This window comes from Lipophrys pholis (assembly GCF_963383615.2).
Source record: "Lipophrys pholis genome assembly, chromosome: 11".
In the NCBI taxonomy this organism is placed as follows: Eukaryota; Metazoa; Chordata; class Actinopteri; order Blenniiformes; family Blenniidae; genus Lipophrys; species Lipophrys pholis.
This window is the reverse complement of record NC_137631.1, coordinates 25,078,266-25,096,970: the sequence shown is the minus strand read 5'-3', so window position 1 is coordinate 25,096,970 and position 18,705 is coordinate 25,078,266. Positions and strand designations below refer to the sequence as shown.

General features: G+C 39.7%; 1 protein-coding gene across 1 annotated transcript in view; it reads right to left on the bottom strand.

Moving 5' to 3' along the window:
- cdh13 (cadherin 13, H-cadherin (heart)) overlaps positions 1-18,705 on the bottom strand; it is a 266,013-nt gene that overhangs the window by 82,821 nt on the left and 164,487 nt on the right. Inside the window, exon 7 of the mRNA XM_080475644.1 lies at positions 7,720-7,860. Coding sequence (XP_080331770.1) covers positions 7,720-7,860 — 141 coding nt within the window. The remainder of the gene's footprint in view (positions 1-7,719; positions 7,861-18,705) is intronic.

Sequence of the window (18,705 nt, the reverse complement as noted above, 5' to 3'; positions counted from 1 at the left end):
CGGATTGCTAAACTAGCTCTGAGCTGAAAGTCCTTGAAAATATTCACCTTTCTAACTCTCCCCGTTTTGAAAACGCAAACCTAAACGGCTGGTGCAGAAACCTCAGGAAACATGTGATAGGCAACACAGCATCAATATTTCCTTTGTGGGGTTAAATTCTTAAATTTCACTTTTTAGTCCATTTGTCAGAGATAATCTACAGTTTATCCTAAATATTCTATAATTATTTCTCGTTATACCAGGGATGTCAAACATAAGGCCCGTGGGCCAAAACTAGCCCACCGGAGGCTCCAATCTGGCCAAACCACCAAGAAAATTATAAAGATTTAAAAGAAAATTGATATTGTGTAAGAGCAGTGGACACAGCACAGACACAAATGGTAACTGGACTTCACTTATATAGCGTCTTTCAGCTGCATGAGCAAAGTGCTTTACATATTTCATCACATTCACCCATTCCCTCACACATTCACACACCAATAGAGGCTGCAGCCATGCAAGGCGCTGTCACTCCACTGGGAGCAGTTTGGGGTTCAGTGTCTTGCCCAATGGACACTTCGCCATGAAGACAGGTGGGGTTGGGAATCAAACCTGCAACCTTGCGATTGGGAGCCCACCGCTCTACTAATCGAGACGTGCCGCCGCCCCAGCGGCTGAGATTTTGGTGATGCTGCCATGAAAGATAGCTACCTCGTTGCTATGATACTCGCATTAGCTTCAGAACCATGCTGTCGGGGTGAAGTTGAAAAAAACATGCATAATGCAGCAGTTATAGACGTCGTCACTGTATTTTGCACCAGAAGGTATCATTAAAATTGTCATAATGTTGAGATACCTATCTGTAGGAAATAAAGATAACAGCATGTTTAAATACCTTGACCTCGTAACTGAATCATCTTCAAGGAATTTATGTAATATAATGTTTTTATTGTCATTACATTAGAATGGCTAATGTGAGAAAACAGTCTCGTTTCAAATAATCTATAAATAGTTAAGTTTAGTTTGAGATAGTTGATCTGAAACCATTCATGCTAACAAATTATTGATAAATTGAATAATGCAATTTTATAAATTATTTGCTTGTCTAACTGTATCCTAGAGAGTGAAATAAAAAATCAGGAATAAAGAAAAGCCTTTTAAAAGAATGAAAACGACAAAAAGCTTGCAGCCTTTTCAAATAATCCCATTGTGTGTGTGTGTGCGTGTGTGTGTGTGGTGACTGGCAGCTGGCCTTGTGATTTCTAACACATTAACATTCTTCTGAGCAAACTTCATACTTGAGGGACAATATGACTGCTGCTATTTCAAGTGTTTTTTATTTATTTATTTTTCCTCAAACGTCTCTCCGGCTCGGCTTCAGTCTTTATTGAAAGCTCAAGGTGTCAAGAGTTATCACATCATATCCCACATCTGAATGAAATTACCCGTTAGTACCCTTTGCGGCTTACATTCGATGCAACATGATTGTTGAGCAAATTTAAAAAAAAATATATACTGCAAATTTGCTAAAATTATTCATCGTTAAATGTAGAATTCAGGACAGATTAAATATTCCAAGGTATCAAGGACAAACTCTTTCCTTCTACCCGGATTATTTTTCTATATCTGTGTATACCATATAGCACAATGCCGCACACACACACACACACACACACACACACACACACACACACACACACACACACACACACACACACACACACACACACACACACACACACACACACACACACACACACACACACACACACACACACACACACACACACACACACACACACACACACACACACAGCCGTGGTTTGTGACATGCCTCTCCCCGACACAGCGGACAAATCCTTTCCATTCCTTCCTCTTTGTGACAGAGATTTCTGGCCGGCTATGCCACGGTATCACCCAGGGTAACACGCCGTGTGTATCTCAAAGCTAGTGAAGCAATCATGCAAAGCCCGGACTAATCCGTGACACCCGTTAGCCATCCCCCAAGACAGACCGGCACTGACAGGGCCCTGCTGCCCTATGCCTGGTGCTACACCCATCACCACTAACGTCTTTATCAGCAGGACAGATGGATTGCAGGCAAGCATATTCTCCTGGTCATCATAGGGGAGAAAGCATGGGGGGGGGACAAAAAAAAAAAAAAGGTAGAGAGAGACGAAGCAGACAGACACACGTCAGAAAAATAAGGAGAGAAGAAGAAGAAGAAGAAAAAAAAAAAGAAAAACAGGAACTGGCTGTCAGTGAGTTTGAGTGACAGGAGTGATAAGGTCCATCATGGTTTTGTTATGAGGAGCAGTGGGGGAGGGGGAGGTGGGAGGGGGAGGGGGGCAGTCAGACATGGCACAGAATTAACAGAGCCGGAGACGGGCGGAGGTGAGACGAGCGCTAGAGGTGCAGAGGAAGAGAACGAAGGGGGAAATCAGGGTATCGGTGGACGGGCAAGCATGAAATAACTAAGAAGGCAAGAGACGTGAAGGGCAAAAGGTGCTCGGCATGAGAGGAGACAAGAGCACACCGGCGTCGGCTCAGATGCAGCATCAGCCGGTACCAAAGTTTAACAACAGCCGCAAGTCCCCCCCCGTTACATTGCGGGCAAGACTGCGTAATACCAATGTCCACACAAAATACCACATTGGCTGTACCTAAGAGTAAACACCCTGAGAAATAATAAGGATCCAGCTGCAATTGACAGATAAAATTCATCAGGAGAAATATTCATCTTCCTTACAGATGATGGGACTTCACTAAGGGTTGTTATTACATTTTCTTTTTCTTTCCGTTAGCCCTTCACATAAATATAAAATGAGATCCTCGCTATCAAAATTAATCAGACTCGAGTCCACCGCTTTGCAGAAAAAGAGCTTCAAATGAAATAATTTCTCCAGTAACAAAGGACTTCTCAGCATATGAAAAGTAGATTACTGACTCATCCATCCTTGCAAAAAAAAACAAAAAACTATTAAGGGGCACAAAATGTCAGTTTGCCTTGCTGCTCAACCATTCATGCCAACTTTCTTGTATGTGTTTGAATCTCAGAGTTGTTATTGTGATATACAGTATATAATATTATATAACAGGCTCACAGCAAAGTTGTTCTTCCTGTGGGTGTATCTGGGTTTTCTCTGTGTTCGCAAGCTTGCTCCCACAATCTAAATACATCTCTGCTGTCTTGACGTGTAAATATCTTTAATTGTATGACTGTTTGTCTCTTTATCTGCACAGGAATTTACACTGAAGTGAAACTCATGTATTTGCCTTCTGCTTGATTGAGTCCTCTAAACCAACACATGCATTTGTCACTCTGAGCCGCAGGTTGGATCCTATTTTATCTCACAATAAACGCTTCAACCTCTACTGGGAATCCTAAAGGAATAGGATTGAAAACAAAATAAGTGATTTCCAGAAGGTTATATTTAAAAAAAAAATGAAGGCTCTTTAATTTCTGTAAATTTTTTCAAATCTACTACTTTTAACTCTTACATGTCAATTAACATTCAATAATTTCTTCAAAAAAACGAGCCTACAACCATTTTGGTTCAAGTGTTTGATATTCTTTCCCCCTCAAATCAAAAACATATGAAGTATTTTCCATGAAGTAATGAAGAGGATGTTGATAGTAATGGCTATTTGAGGTTTGGACAGTGCAAAGTGCATATTAATATACTGTAATGGCATTACAGTGAACGCAGACGTTAAAGTTTTAATTGAAGTCAATGGGGCATTGTTGGTTATAGAACTATGTTTCTACACCATACTTCGAGGAAAATATTTGCTTTTTAGAGTGTTTACAGAAATGGTCAAATACCAAAAAGTGGCATTCAAAGTGTTAAAATCCTGAAAATGAATGAGAGTTTGGTCGTTTTGAAATTGATGACGTGAGATACGGATTAAAGGTGTAAATATTGCTTTGTAATATTCGCACCATCGCATCACAGATTATTTGCCATTTATTACAAAAATAGATCAAATAACGGAGAACTTAAGAACTAAAACAGATTTTAACTTGTGAAAATGTGTTTTCCTTCCCAACTGAACTACATGAGTGTAACATGAAACATAAAATCAAAACGCCACACTCTATGAAGTATCTCCATATTACCATTATTTAAAAAAAATTTTTTATTGTATTTGATCACAACGAAACAAAAATAAGGACTAATGACAGCAAAGGCGTTGTAGTCCTCATCCAGGATTTTTTCTATGAATTAACTTTAGAAGCTCAAATATTAATCAGAAAAGTAAAAGAGAAGCTTTTGCTGATTGGTCTGAGAAACAGTGCCGGTCTGAAAGCCCCGCTGAGCACGGAGCGGTGGTGGGCAGGTCTGAGGCACCCTGCCGGACCTAGGGATTATGCTTTCTGAATTCAAACTAAACGTCAACTCATGAAACCCTGGCAACAAAGCATTTGATGAATATGAACAGAGAGCAACACATCGTCGCCCTCGATCACTCCTGGGTTTTTTTTTTTTGTTTTTTTCCTTTTGCTCTCCTTGTGTGCCTTTCTGTGTCTGACGTTCCATTTCTACTCTGCTATTCAGCCTTCTCTCCATTTTTCTCGGCATGAGCTCTGCTCACAAGCTGGAAGATGAGCTTTTAAAGCTTGCATCTGGTCTGCAGGTGGTGATGTCTTTAGAAAAAAAGACAACTCGGGATTCATCTGAGGGAAGGGATTTTGGGAAAAGTTCTACGAAAAGACATGAACATTTAGTTGAATAATTTATACGGTGGAAAGCTGGAGAGCTTCTGCTGACAAAGGCTCCGGCTGGCTACCGTGAACTCACAAGCACCCTCACAATATCATAGCGGCCATTTGTGGGGTCAGAGATGATTCACGGGCAGGTTGGGATCTTGCCGGCGAGAGCGGAGGATTTATACGGGCAGCTTAGCGTCTTCAAACACTTGTTTTATAAAAGCTCCATTTCTCCACGCCGTTAAACGGATCCCCCTCCCAGTGAGAAATGAGAACATTAACTGGGACACAGACGTGCTGCACTCTGCAAGGCCCTGCCGAGCCCTCTGAGCTGTAACATTTCACATCTGAGTTGCGCTCCTTACAAGCTCCCCTGACACCCCAATGCATCATGGGAGGGCTGCAGGGGAAGTTTAGTTGGAGGGGGGGTTGGTATGGGAGCGTGATGTGTCTCAAAACCTGACAACAGCTGTGAGCAGTTTCATTAAAAAAACACACAACTCAGTGTTACAACTGCACCTTCAGGTGGAGGGAGGATCTCTTTTTCTGGCGGACTTAATTCTTTCTTCCTGTTTTTTTTCATCTGCGGAGGTGAGAGCGAGGGAAAATAAAATGCCAGTTGTAGCACTTTTGGGGAAAAAAATAAATAAAAAAAATAAAAATCTCTCTATATATACAGTATATCCTGAGGTGGCACAAATGGGCAATAGATGCAATACAGTATGTGCTACTTTCTGATTATTATTTTTTCTTTCCACACAAAACATTTTATTTTTTTGTAGAAACAGACTGATGCTGTTTCCGTCTGTTAGCCTTCGCTAATGCCTAAAGTCTTTGCTGACTAAACAAACCATCACTGAACCCCAACACATCGACTCCCACTCAGGCTCAGAGACTTCCTTATCTCGCTCCTGCACTCGTATCACCCAGTTACACTAACAACTTATTACATGTCTCATATGTTCCTTGAACGCCCTGTGATCTATTTCAAAGTGCTTGTGTCCTGAGATTTACCCATGAGCCGTCAAGGGCAGGGATATCATTAGGCTACATATGAAAAGCAAAGGTCACGCTGACTTCCGCAGGCGTTTGTGTTGGGTGATGACAAAGGTTTGCATAAACTGGGATGGCACAAAGTGAGTGTGGGATAAGGGACTTTGTCAAGAAAACCCATCCCAATTATTAAAGACCACCGTAGGAGAAGGAGTAACACTTGATTGGGAGGACAAAGGGAGTATATCCAATCCTTTATGGCACGGCTCTATTTAATCTTGAGAAGGCCAAACTGGTAATCAGAATAGTGTTATGTTAAAGATTAAATATAAAAACTTCGTTGTGGCACACGAGTATTGAATATGTGATGAAAATGTAGATTTTTTTTTTTCTCCACAAAACCAAACAATTACTACTGAAGTTGACTGTAATCGCAACATAAAACCAATTTTAAAGAAGGTTTTTGCTGTAAAATGCAGTGAAATGTCCGAGAAACGTCTCCGTTAACTGTTGCATTTTGCTGTTTTTACAAACTCACTCTGTCAGCATGGCTTTGAGGCTCGTTTGATAGCAATGAGGTAACTATCTTTCATGGCAGCATCACCGATATCTCAGCTAAGGTCTCGGTATTGTTTTGTGTCCACTACTCTTCAAAAACCTTACAATCTGCTGGATGGTTTGGCCGGATTGGAGCCTTTTGCAGGCCCGTTTTGGCCCACAGGCCTCATGTTTAACACACCTTCTTAAGGTCTTACTATGAACTGTCAAATAATGGACTTTATTTTTATTCATTGGCAATTATAGGCAAACCTAGGTTTGAAATTATGGGTAAATTAATTGTATTATTATTATTATTTTGCCGCTGCATTATATAGATTGATAGTGATCAAGTTTCCATGTAAAAATAATTAAAGTATTGATTAAGATCACCATGCTCTTGAACAAACACTTTCTCCCAAAGGCATCAGTATTCATGGATCATTCATGGCAGTTACTTGATTTGTTATTATTGAAGGAAGGTATCCAACACAGAGGTTTCAAATCAACAGTAGTGTGATGATTTAAAGAGCCTCTTCCTATAGATATGTCGTAAATATGAAGCATTGTCAAGCAGAGGGTAAACATTGACGCACAAAGTGATGATGTTGACAACTTTAAATCTTCTCTATGTTCAATAGTTGTCTTGATGAATGGCATTCAAGAAACATTTCCACAGCACTAATTCATGCTTTGACAATTCTGTCCTTTGAAAGACAAACATCTGTGTCAGTCTTGAGTTAGTTTGATATATTTCTTAAGTTATATTAGTGCATGTTGCGATTACAGGGTATTGTGTGTAGAAATTTGAAGAAAAAAAAAAAACAGAATCTAAATTATTTTAGAAGAAGTTGGCAGAAGTTAGGCGCTATCAATACTTTCCAAACGCAGTAAAACAGACTTGTTCTGGAAAAAGTGCCAGACTTCCGCTTGTTCTGTTGACTCTTAATAGTGTTAAAGATGATTGAAATGGTGATTATTGTAATTTCACCTCTATTTTGAAACATGCAAGTCACTTGAGCTGTAATATTCAACTGTTCTTTTCATCCCAGGGCTGCCATCATGTTGTACATATAACCTTGTAGTGTGTGTTGAAGGTAATTATATTTTACTGATGAATCCTCAGAAACTGAACAATATCAACACTGTCAATGTTGATATTGATAAATTCACTTGTCAAATCAAAGGAGCACTGAATATATTGTTTATACTATAAAAACAGCATGCTCACTATATGCATTAGTAATTTAAATTTATTGGTGAGAGATTATTTCTATCATCAGGAAGTCATGGTTAAGTGTCTATTCTGTTGATGCATCCCGACTTCTTGAAAAATACAGCATATAATTCCCTGAGTGCGTGACCTTTCACTTCCCTCCCAGGGTCAACCAACAGACTTTTCCTCAGAATAGCTTTAGAATGAATGGAAGAAAGTAGAAAAAAAAAAAGAGTGACAGGATTCAGGAGGAGAGGAAAGAAGTAGAAGAAATGTTTCTTACCAGTGGATATCTGAACTCGGGGGCATGGTCGTTCCTGTCTGTGATGGTGATGGTAGCCGTGGCTGTTCCTGTTAGCCCCACCTCACTTCCTGCCATGTCCTTAGCCACAATCTCTAACTCGTACTTCGTGGTTGGCAGCGTCTGGAGAGTAAATACACAGAGGTGGAGCGTTATTAAGGTGTGACACACATGTTTATGGTAAATGCAAATGGTATTTATTCACATACTGTGGCTCAATCTGTTAAAGATAGATACAAAGACAACAAATCTTATTCGGCTTCTCTAGTTTACAGGAAGGACAACAACAAAACACAAGTAAAAACACATCAGTTTTGCGTTTTTGTTTCTGAAAGGTTTCAAGTTTACACAGCAACATTTTGAAAACGATGTCCATTTACACGGAAACTGTAGAAATGCTGATAACTATGTAGGTTTCATGTTGCGCCAGGAGTTGGAACTGCTGTTTGCATGCGTGTGTGTGTGGTTTCATTACAAAAACAGAAAACACTACGCTATAGACACGAGCGACGGCGAGTACACACACATTCGTAGGAAAAGACGACAAAGTTGAACTGCTATTCCGGGTGACTCTCGACTATAAAACTACCAAGTCTAACAGAGTAATGGCGAGTAATGACACTCTGAAGGCAAACATTATTGCTGTTGTCAATCTAACGGACATCCAAAACAAAAGTTTTTTGTTTTCATTTGAAAACATGGGTTTAGACCTTGATATACTCAATGAATACATCTTGACATTATACCTAGACAAACCCAACCAGGCCCACATGCAAACCACACACAAAGACTCTGCTGGCCAGCGGGAATAGAGTTGGACGACTGTTTCAGTGAGGTAATATTGTTAAACACTGCACCTGAAAAGGAAAAGAAAAAAAAAAAAAAAGCAGACTGGAAATATTCATCCTCCTGTTCAAACACCAGTGTCAAAACCTTCAGTAAACACTTGTTTTATCTCAGTGGAAAAGGTCAGAAACACACATTTCGTTACTCATGCATGCATGAACGCATAATGCGAGGAAAAGACAGGGAGTATAATACCTGAAGCTGTGCAGTATGGGATCAAAGTGTGAGCATACTCATCCATTTTAAAGATTCCTCAAAGCTTAGAGCTGATTTCACACACATCCTCCACAATGCTCAGGGGCATCGGAGATCAAGGTTACGTGACCCTCCTTGAAAAAACACACTATTTTCCTCAATATAATCTGTGAAATTATATTTCAAATGGGGACATTTTCTGTGATTGTGAAATCTTTATAATCTTCAGATTTTTAGATATTTTGTTTGTCGGTGAGCAGTTGGAGAGAGAAACTGTACGTCAGTTCACTTGCAAAGCTTTTCTTTTTTTTTTTAATAAGCCGGAAGAACGATCCGGCCTTGATTATAAAATGGCTTTCCTGAAGCTGGAGTACAAGGAGCCAAATTGGATATCTGATTCATTTGCAGCACTGCCAGTGTCTCCAATCTATATAACAGTAGGAGAAATATAGCTGGTACATCCAGCGAGAAGATGGCATTCATAATGATCATAGCAGTAATAATCATTTGTTGCCATAATTCAAGCCTAATAGAAATGTTAGCTCCAGTGCATAAATAAGGGGGGGGGGGGGGCTGGTAAGACAACATTTATTTATCTGCTGCAGTGTTTTCGCCCTACTGGGGGTGTTAACTGTCAAAGGCTTAATAAACTTCATCCATCTGTCTCACCAGAAATGCTGCTGGAGACCTCTCTCTCCTGCATTGTAGATTCACCGCAGTGTGCAAACACAGTACTCCTCTCATCATGCCCTCATACTGACGCACATACACACATACATACGCATCACAGATTATCAATAAATCCATCAAAATTAATAATTCCCCGCATCCGTTTACTTCTGTATTGGACCATAAAGAGAGGGCAGGGTTTTCATGAGGCGCTCATTTGACAATCTGAGCTGAATGGCCACTGTAAAACTGTCTAAATGAACCTGTTTTACAGTGTAGTAAAATTCTGACCACGCTTGTTGCGAGTGTTTCGCTGGCCACTGAAAGATTGTTATAAATTCTACATTGTTTTTCGAGCTCTCTATAGTTACAAATCAATTAAAAAATGTAATTATCTTCATGGTTTGCAGAGATACTTTTATGCACTCATTAAAATAAAGTTATATTTGACAGTAACAAAAAACTATTTGTAATGAAGAAGAATCACCTTGACATGAAAATTGCTATTCGGTTACAGTGACAAGTTACTTTCATAAGTTTCCACATTAAAAAAAACAAAAACAAAAAAAAAAGGAAATCTCACAAAGGCTTCTTTTGTATAACGTGTGATTCTACTGGTTACTGGCATGTTGTTGTGATGAATAAACTAAACTTTAGGGGCTTTTTTTTTGTAAGATTAATGACTGAGTCCCTCATTACGTTGACATGAATTCATGCAGATTGGTTTGAGGAAGATACGACACAATCGAGTTACGATGAATCAGACTCATGAAATAATTAAATAGACAACAAGGGAAAGATACGTAAACTCGCGTTCCATAAAAAGGTAACATTTAAAAAGCCCATTGATTCCAACGAGGATTAGTTCATAATGCACTGTTGCCAAAGTAGTAAACAACCTTTTCAGCTTAATCCACTGTGACCTGACACATATTGAGTTGTCTGGATTTGCCTTGAATGCTTCAGAAATGTCAGTGATGGTTCCCAACGTGGGTCCTGGGGACAAGAGCATGAGGGGGACAAGTAGCAATATCCTCCTCTACTCCTTAACTTAGAGGCTTGAAAGCAGCAGTACAATCACCAGTCTGGAACCACTTCCAGAGATAATTACCACAAATTAGATGACATTGTCTCACATGCTCCAAGAAACCGAAAACAAGCAGAGAAGGTCATGGATGTAGAATGTAATAAGCACACATAAGAAATAAACAAAGCAAATCAAAACTTGAGATTAAGTGGGTATAATCTAAGTGTATGATTGTTTACCACACACGTGCACATGTGTGTCAAGGATTATTGCAAAAGTCTATGAGCCCCACTGTTCACTCAGAATTGGTGTGGCATCATATCTTGATGCTTTAACTCTGTCTGAAGGACATATGAAGGACATCTCTGCCTGTTCTTCTCAGCATCTCACCACATTTCTGTACCAGAGAGGGTCTGCCTGCTCTGAGGTTTCCTAAATCAAATTTACACATGTTGAAGAAAACTGCATTAGACACTAACGTTTCCAGGAGATTGACCGATGGGCTTATTTTGAGAGTTACTGTTTTTGAGAGCGTAGTATGCTGATCCAAGCAAATAATATAAAAAAAAAACAACTGTGTTCCTCAATAAAGGTCTTCAGAAAAACAGTTTGGAAAAAGTGAGGAAAAGAGGCATCTGATTCAACAGGGTAACGCACTCAAAATAAAAAAACAAAACAAACTTCTTAAACAGTTAATCTGTCTTTCTTTCACTCTATCTCACTAGCACACCACCTCTTAGGCTCCATTTACACGACTTTTTCAAGTGAAAACGCAAGACCGTTGTTGCATTTTGGGTTTTCGTTTACACGACAACGGTGTTCCGAGCCACTGAAAACACAACCTTTTGAAAATGCTGTTACTGAACATGCCCACCAGGGTCGAAGTAAATACTTCTGCATATCAGCGAGTAGATGGGCAATAATAACAGTGTTTACCCTCTGTCATGACAATGTGCGTGTGAATGGGTGAACGTGACTAATGAAGCGCTTGGAAGCAGTGAAAAAACTATCAGATTGTTTTATTGTTCATGTTTATAGAGTATCGTTCACTGCATGCATTTTTGTGTGTGGTTTTAATACAAAAACAAACAACAGCACTAACTCGTGGCACGACATGAAAACAACATATTTTTCAGCAGCTTTTCTATGTAAACAGACATTTTTAAAAAGTTGCTGTGTGAACGAGACACTTTTCTGAAAGGGAAATGCAAAAAAATGTGTGAACGGGACCTTGAACTAACCGCACGCATACATCCCCTCATCATGTCCATGACGTTTACACTCTGGGATAGTCTGCTTGATTATTGTTGAAGACATTGTTCACTGACAAAGACCAGCGACCCAGCTTCACCTCACGACGACATAAACAAATCCTGTGAGCGGCAGTGACGATGCGTGTGCGAGCAGCCTGTTCACTACAGATATTGCCCTAATCAATTTCATCGGAGGCAGACGGAGAAGCGTCAAATGATCAATGACAGGACACCTCCAGGCCCATTTTAATTATCACATCAACCAGAACGACGCATCAGCAAATGACAATGTCATTGTGGTACTGTGTGAAGACTTGGAATCGACTGTTTTAAATTTGATTTTAAAAATGAAAAAGTTTGGGATTTTTGGGCAATATCTTAAATGAGCCAAAAATTGTATGATTTTACAATTGTATTATTTTCTTATATATATATATATATATATATATATATATATATACAGCTGTATATCCAGAAGAAAGGTCCAGCCAGGAGGCAAGTACTGGCACCTGTCGTAAACTCCATCCATCCAAACAGCTGCTCCGGGGGAGATTGTGGAAAGAGCAAGACAATAAACAGGTGTTTCTATCAATAGTTTGTCACACATAGTGGGTGACATGGGTGCCCCAAAGTACCAGCTCCTGCTCAATCAAACAGCGCGCAGACAGATGGTGCTCCACGGACCGGCGAGTTTATTAAACCCATGCACAATCACACATGAATACACACATGCCGTGTTTAAAAGACACACATGAACACCTGAGCATGGCCGTATACTTCTGCCCTCCAGCTGGAGGAGAGCAAGGCTGTGGGATACCTGCAGTCTCAGTGGTGTCTAAACACATTGAGCTTGGCCTCCTCTGGCGACTGACAACGTCTTAATGAGTATTTCCTGAGTCTCGACTCAATTATAAACTCCCTGGCAGTGCCTGGCCAAGAAAAGATGTTCACATTCACTCTGGGCTAGAGTTATAGCAAGAGGGAATTTTCCCTGCAGGTGTCAGAAAACTTCTCCTGGCAGAGTGTTGATTGAGATACTCCTCTCAGTCAGCCCCCTTCATTTTTCATCCCCTTGTTAATTTGTGTGGCAACACCTGATTAAACTTGTGAGCAACAGTGCAGGGAGAGTACAGGGGGAAATAAAAGTTACTTTTTTGACTTTCAGCCTTGGTGTTTCGGTGGAGAAAATTAAATAGATGTGGGAACATTCTTGAGTAAATCTTTTCACATTGTTGGAGTTGCCTGTGTTCCTGCTACCTGACTGACAGTAATTCCTCTTGAGACCAATTTGGTTTGAACAGTCACAAAAAGATTAGCAACACATTGGTTATTCATTTATTAAAATAAAATAAAAAGTCTGGTTGTGGTATCCTGGATTACTGGACTTGGATAAGATTGTGAAAATGCTTGAACAATGTGTGTTTAATTAGCCTCCCAGACTAGTCATGCAAGGCTGTTGGAGCCTCTCAGTCAATAAGATTTTTCATCTGCTCACAATTATTTAAGACAACAAGCTGGGGTAGTTTGAAGCTGAACTTCAAGGTATCCCAGTTTTCACAAGTGATGAGTGTCGGTCAGTACAGGAAAGCATAAGGGCCTGAAAGGGGCTCAAATCTGTCCTGCCAAACCACCAATCAAATTGTGGAAATTTCAAAGAAAACACTTAAGTGTAGCGGACATAACACAACACTGAGACCTGAGCTGAGATAACAATGATACTGGCATAAAAGCTGGATACCTCATTACTATCGAACTATCCTCACAGCCATGCTGCTGAGGCGAGTTTGTAAAAAACATGCATAATGCAACAGCGAAACCAGATGCTTTATTTTTTATTTATTTTTTTGACATTTCACTGTATTTTGTACCAGAAGGTTTCATTACAATTGGCGTTATGTTGAGATTGTAGTCATTTCCAGTAGTAATTATTTGGTTTTGTGAGATCATCATGTATAGTCTGTGCCAAAACAACGAAAAACTTCAAAGTGGGAATTTAATTTAAAGGTTATTATTGCAATATTTTGCCAGGCCAGCCCACTAAAAATAGAATTGGGCTGTATGTGGCCCATGCAATAAAATGAGCTGGACACTCCGGGTGTAGGTAAATAGTTTAAAGACCTCTTTTTAAAACATCCCACTCATAATGCATGTAAAGATCTCAGTCATTCAGGTAATAGTGTATTGAATCAGTTTCAGAAAGGATTAATTACATCTGAATCCTTAATCTTTAGGGTCGAAACTGTGCCTCTTTGTTATGCTGAGTATTACTGTGTTTCATTGACATGAATGTAATGTCTTGTGAGAGAACAAAGCCTTGTAAAGAGGGGACAAGTGGTGTCTCCGGCCCCGACGGCTTCTTTCACTTATCTTTCAAACTACCTGTCTGTGGTGGTCAAGATGTTAATGATCTGTTGTGTTCATGTGTAAAGAGAAGTACTGTATTTACTGACAATAGAAGTATGACAATCCTCATAGTTATATAAATAAATCTCAACATTTGAAACCCTTCAGCTGAAGAAATGATCATGAAAATCTATTTCATAAATTAGTTGAATATGGTACAAAATATATATATATATTTTAAAATATGTTGGGCAAAGTTTGGCTTTGATATGGTTTGAATGTAAAACACTGTCAGAAATAGATTGTTTCCCAAAAGCTCTTTGTTATTGTGTACAGTCTACTATTCCATTGAGAGTTTTTACTTGTGAGTAGGATTAAAGGTTTTGCAATGTCTTCACCGTAAGAAGTGAACACTTTTCAAGAAAAAGTTCATCAATACGCTGGCACACTTCACATCAGACACCCTCGGGGAGGCACCCAGCCACGGTTGATCAGACCACATTATGCGTCCCGGCAGCAGCCGACATCTGAAGCCAAATACTTGTTTCTCTCTGACTTTGCCCACAAACTGGATTGCCGGCCATCTTCTTGGCAACTCACAAGGCCCTCAGTTGGCTGAGGGCTTTGTAGAATGAGTGTTCCATGAGCCGACTGCTATGGCCTCATAGAAAGTACCTCAACCTCTGCCTAAACACTTTTCTAACAGCATCTGGTACGTGACATGCTTCCTATCATTAGTACTCTCCTCCCGAGACCTCCCAGCATGCAATGTGCCGATTACATCTGAGGAAACTAAAGCATCTGCAAAGTGCTGAGGGAACCTCAATTGCTTACCCAGGTCGGCCCGCAGCTCGCTGCCAGTCAGTGGCTGGTTGAAGGAGACATGTGCTTGGTCTCGGTTGCGCTCAGCACATGGTGGTGTTTGTGTGAGGGGTGAGGTAACATGGAAGAGGCAGAGCCTCCTTCTTTTAGACCATTAGATCCACCTCCCAAATCCTACAAGTGAAGCCCCTTTACCATTTGGGAATCAATGCAGAACTTTTTAAGAAACAAAATACCACTAATTTAGAACAAAATGTTAATTGTTGAGGTGCCTGTCTGCCCAAGGAGGCTCGGTATGTTGGGGGAAAGCTGATACTGCCGAGAATTTGCTGGTGTTGATGACAGAAGTTATGTTTTCAGCAACGGTCCTCATGACCTGGTCTATGCACCATCGATAGCGGCCATCTTCAAGAGCTTTTGAGCAGCTACCGAGGATATAAAGTGTCTCTACCAGAGCACAGCCGCCCGAGTGTCATTCTTTTCACAGTTCGAGATACACTTATAACGAGTCAAAAGCAAGTTTACTTCATCAAGGTCCAGTGTGATCTTTGATGAGTTTTTGATCCGACAGAAGAATTGTGAAGCCGGTGTGAATGAAAGCAATTACATTGTCTACTCGAAGAATAGCCCCGCATTCATCCGAGTGTACATTATAATTTTCTTTGTAAAATCTAAGTGGAGGAAAATTTCAGAAGCCACAAGTGATTCCATTGAGCGATTGTGTTTGTGAAGGCTGACGTGAGACTTAACAAAGAGCTAATGAAGTCGAGTTCACCAAATGATATGACAGGCCTTGTTTCAGCGACATCTGATCTGGGGATGACATTTCAGGCCATCACATTGTGCCTTGAAAGGATTTCGTCAAAGCCAAAGAAGTAAGGACTGATCCGCCCGCACAAAGCAAGGGGAAAGGATGGGATAAGAATAGGAGGGGGAAATGGAGAGGGATACGTGAGGAAGGGAGGAGAGCAGAATGAGAGAGAGGCAGAGCAGCCTGACATCGGAGACACCACATTAACTCTCTGAATAGGTGTGATATTATAATCAAATTGGCAGTGGGCTCTTTGTTCTCTGTTGGCCCTTCAGTAGCACTCGCTCACAGCACCAAACCACTGGCTATTCTTGAAGTCTCTTTTCAAAAGTCCCGAGAAATGATGACAGACATAAAAAGGCTTAGAGGGAGAAAAAAAATCCAACAGGAGTTATATGAACACCTACTAGTGACAGCATTTCCACATGAGACTGCATATTTTTGCAAAATGATCATTTTTAGTTGTCCCTGACATTAAAAAGAAAATGTTTAAAGACCTGGGTGTACAATATATTGATTAAAAATCCTTCAGAAATCGGGAACTTTGCTTGGATTTATGATTCTCTTGAAATTGGCATCTTTAGCATTTCGATCCATCAATGTCAAAGCTCATTCGTCTTCATTGCTTCTGTACCCTTGTTATTTGTGGGAGCTCCATCAGCACTGATATTTATGAAGCTTTAAGAGTGAGAACATTAACCGACCTGATTTCTGTCAGCATCACTTAAGTAGGAGCAGTGACAACTGCAGACAAGACTAAAAGCCCCATATAAATTATGTTTCCGTTTGAATGGTGCCGAACAGCATGTCATGAACACATGGCAACCAAACAGTGCTGCCAAATACTGAGCTGTATACTCCATGAAAAAAATGACAATGACAAAAACAAACTATAAAAATTCTGATGGACTCATTTATAAGCAGCATTAGCTTAACGTTATTTCAGATTGTGACTGTATCTCATCATGAAAGGTTGTTATAACAGAAAATAGGACACAAGCGTGTTTGCTGTGAGATTAATTTGAAGTATAAGCAATACAATTTGGTCAGAAAAGCAAATAGGAAGCAATGACACGCATGACTCATGAAGTGCTATGATTAGAAATGTTGGAATATTACAACTGTCCAGTACTTGAATGTTTGTGTTAGTTTGTGACCAGCAAGGTTCATTTAAAGATGCAGAATATTCATATGAAACATATAAACAGGCTACTTTCACCACATTAAATTGACAAATGTTTATTTCAATGCAATTAGTGAATGGCAAGTACATTTTCAAGTAGCTCCTTATTGTTGGACAACTGAAAGCAGATCAACACCAGAGATGGAAACCCTTAATTCTGAGGACCTGTTGACAAGTGTAAGTTAGGAAATACAACTTTTTATTGATATTATATATATTTGGGTTTGGTTGGGCAGTAGAATTGATTGGTTATTAGTTGTGAAGTTGTGGTGTCTGCAGCTGGTTGCAGTACTTTGCACAGTGGGAAACAGGGCATGTTGTGAAAGAATGCAGCTTCACTGGAATCAAAACAGTTCATAGGAAGAAGTTCTACACTTTCATCACTCCAGTGCTTGCGCTCAAATCCAAGTGAGCAATACATTTTTTTTTTTTTAAAAACTCCACTTGGTGGATTTCACCTCACAGGTCGCTGGCAGCTTCCTGCACTCCACTCCTCTATAGACATATGATTAATCACTTTCACAATGGTTAATTACAGCCGAATCATATGAGGTGCTTATCTGGGCCACTGCAATCTGCACAAGTGATCTACTCCTTTAGTCCGCCTCTTAAACATGGTAAGCATTCATCCAGAAGGAAAAGGCAGGAGAAATAAGGGGGTGGCAGCAGCAGTGTGACATACTGATAACAGTGTTTAATATTTTTTTTCTGCCTTTCATTTCTTATATTCAGCTCCTCACATGTTTTTTTTTTTTTTGACATGTGCTGCACTGTTCTTGAAAACACCTCAGTGAGCTTGTCCGACTGAAAGGCAGAAAGAGAGAATTTGCAATGGTTCACGTTTGACATTAAGCAGATATCAGACAGTGAAATGTGTTAAATATTCATACTATTAGTGGATTTAATATTACCCAATTGGGAAAATGTCAAACTTACCAAACTTAACTCAAGGCAAAGCTCATGTAAAATAATGACACGTCAATAATCTTTTTCAAGGAATAAATATGTTGACCAGAGTTCCCTTTGCGTTAGCTTGGTAAAAACTATTCTGAGTGACCCAATTTATCTGCACACATGTACACATTTATATTTTGGAAGCGTTTGATCAACTTTACATTTGCAAAACGCAAAAAAAATCCTTCCATTCATGTTCGCTTGCGAACCGTTTTCAGACAGATTTTAAAACTATATTGACTTTCTCTATGATTTGCATTTCAAACATCCAGCTTACAAGTAGCCCGAGGCACATCCCTCCAAACTGACCGTACTACCAACAATATGACTTTATATTTGAAGATATTGAGTTATTTAATTTTACGCCTGTACGTAGAATACAGATTTTTACCGCTCTGTCATTAACTGCAATGGATTTGACGTCTCAGGCAGACTTCACAGGCTATTATCTTCACTTCACCCACCATCATTTATATAACTCACCGGACTGCATATAAATCAGAGAACTGCTAAATGAACATAGAAATGAGCTGCACTGATATAAAAGCAGCAGCTCATTACAAGCACCAAACCCCAGCCACTTGAGTCGGTTTTTTCGGCTTTACAAATCCATATTTCACATTTGGTTCATGAATTCCAGAGTCTGGGATGATCTCTAATACACAGGAGACACATATCTGGAACATTTCAACGATCTCTTGCAGTTAGAAAAGTGTAAAGTAACGTAGAATTAAAGGAAAGGCATGGTCAGTTACAGTTCATTCATTCAATTGGTTGTAAAGTACCATAATAGATTTTATGCATAAAAGTTCTAAAGTAGAAGATTAAATATGTAAATTGGCAAAGAACCAAACTGACTGAAATG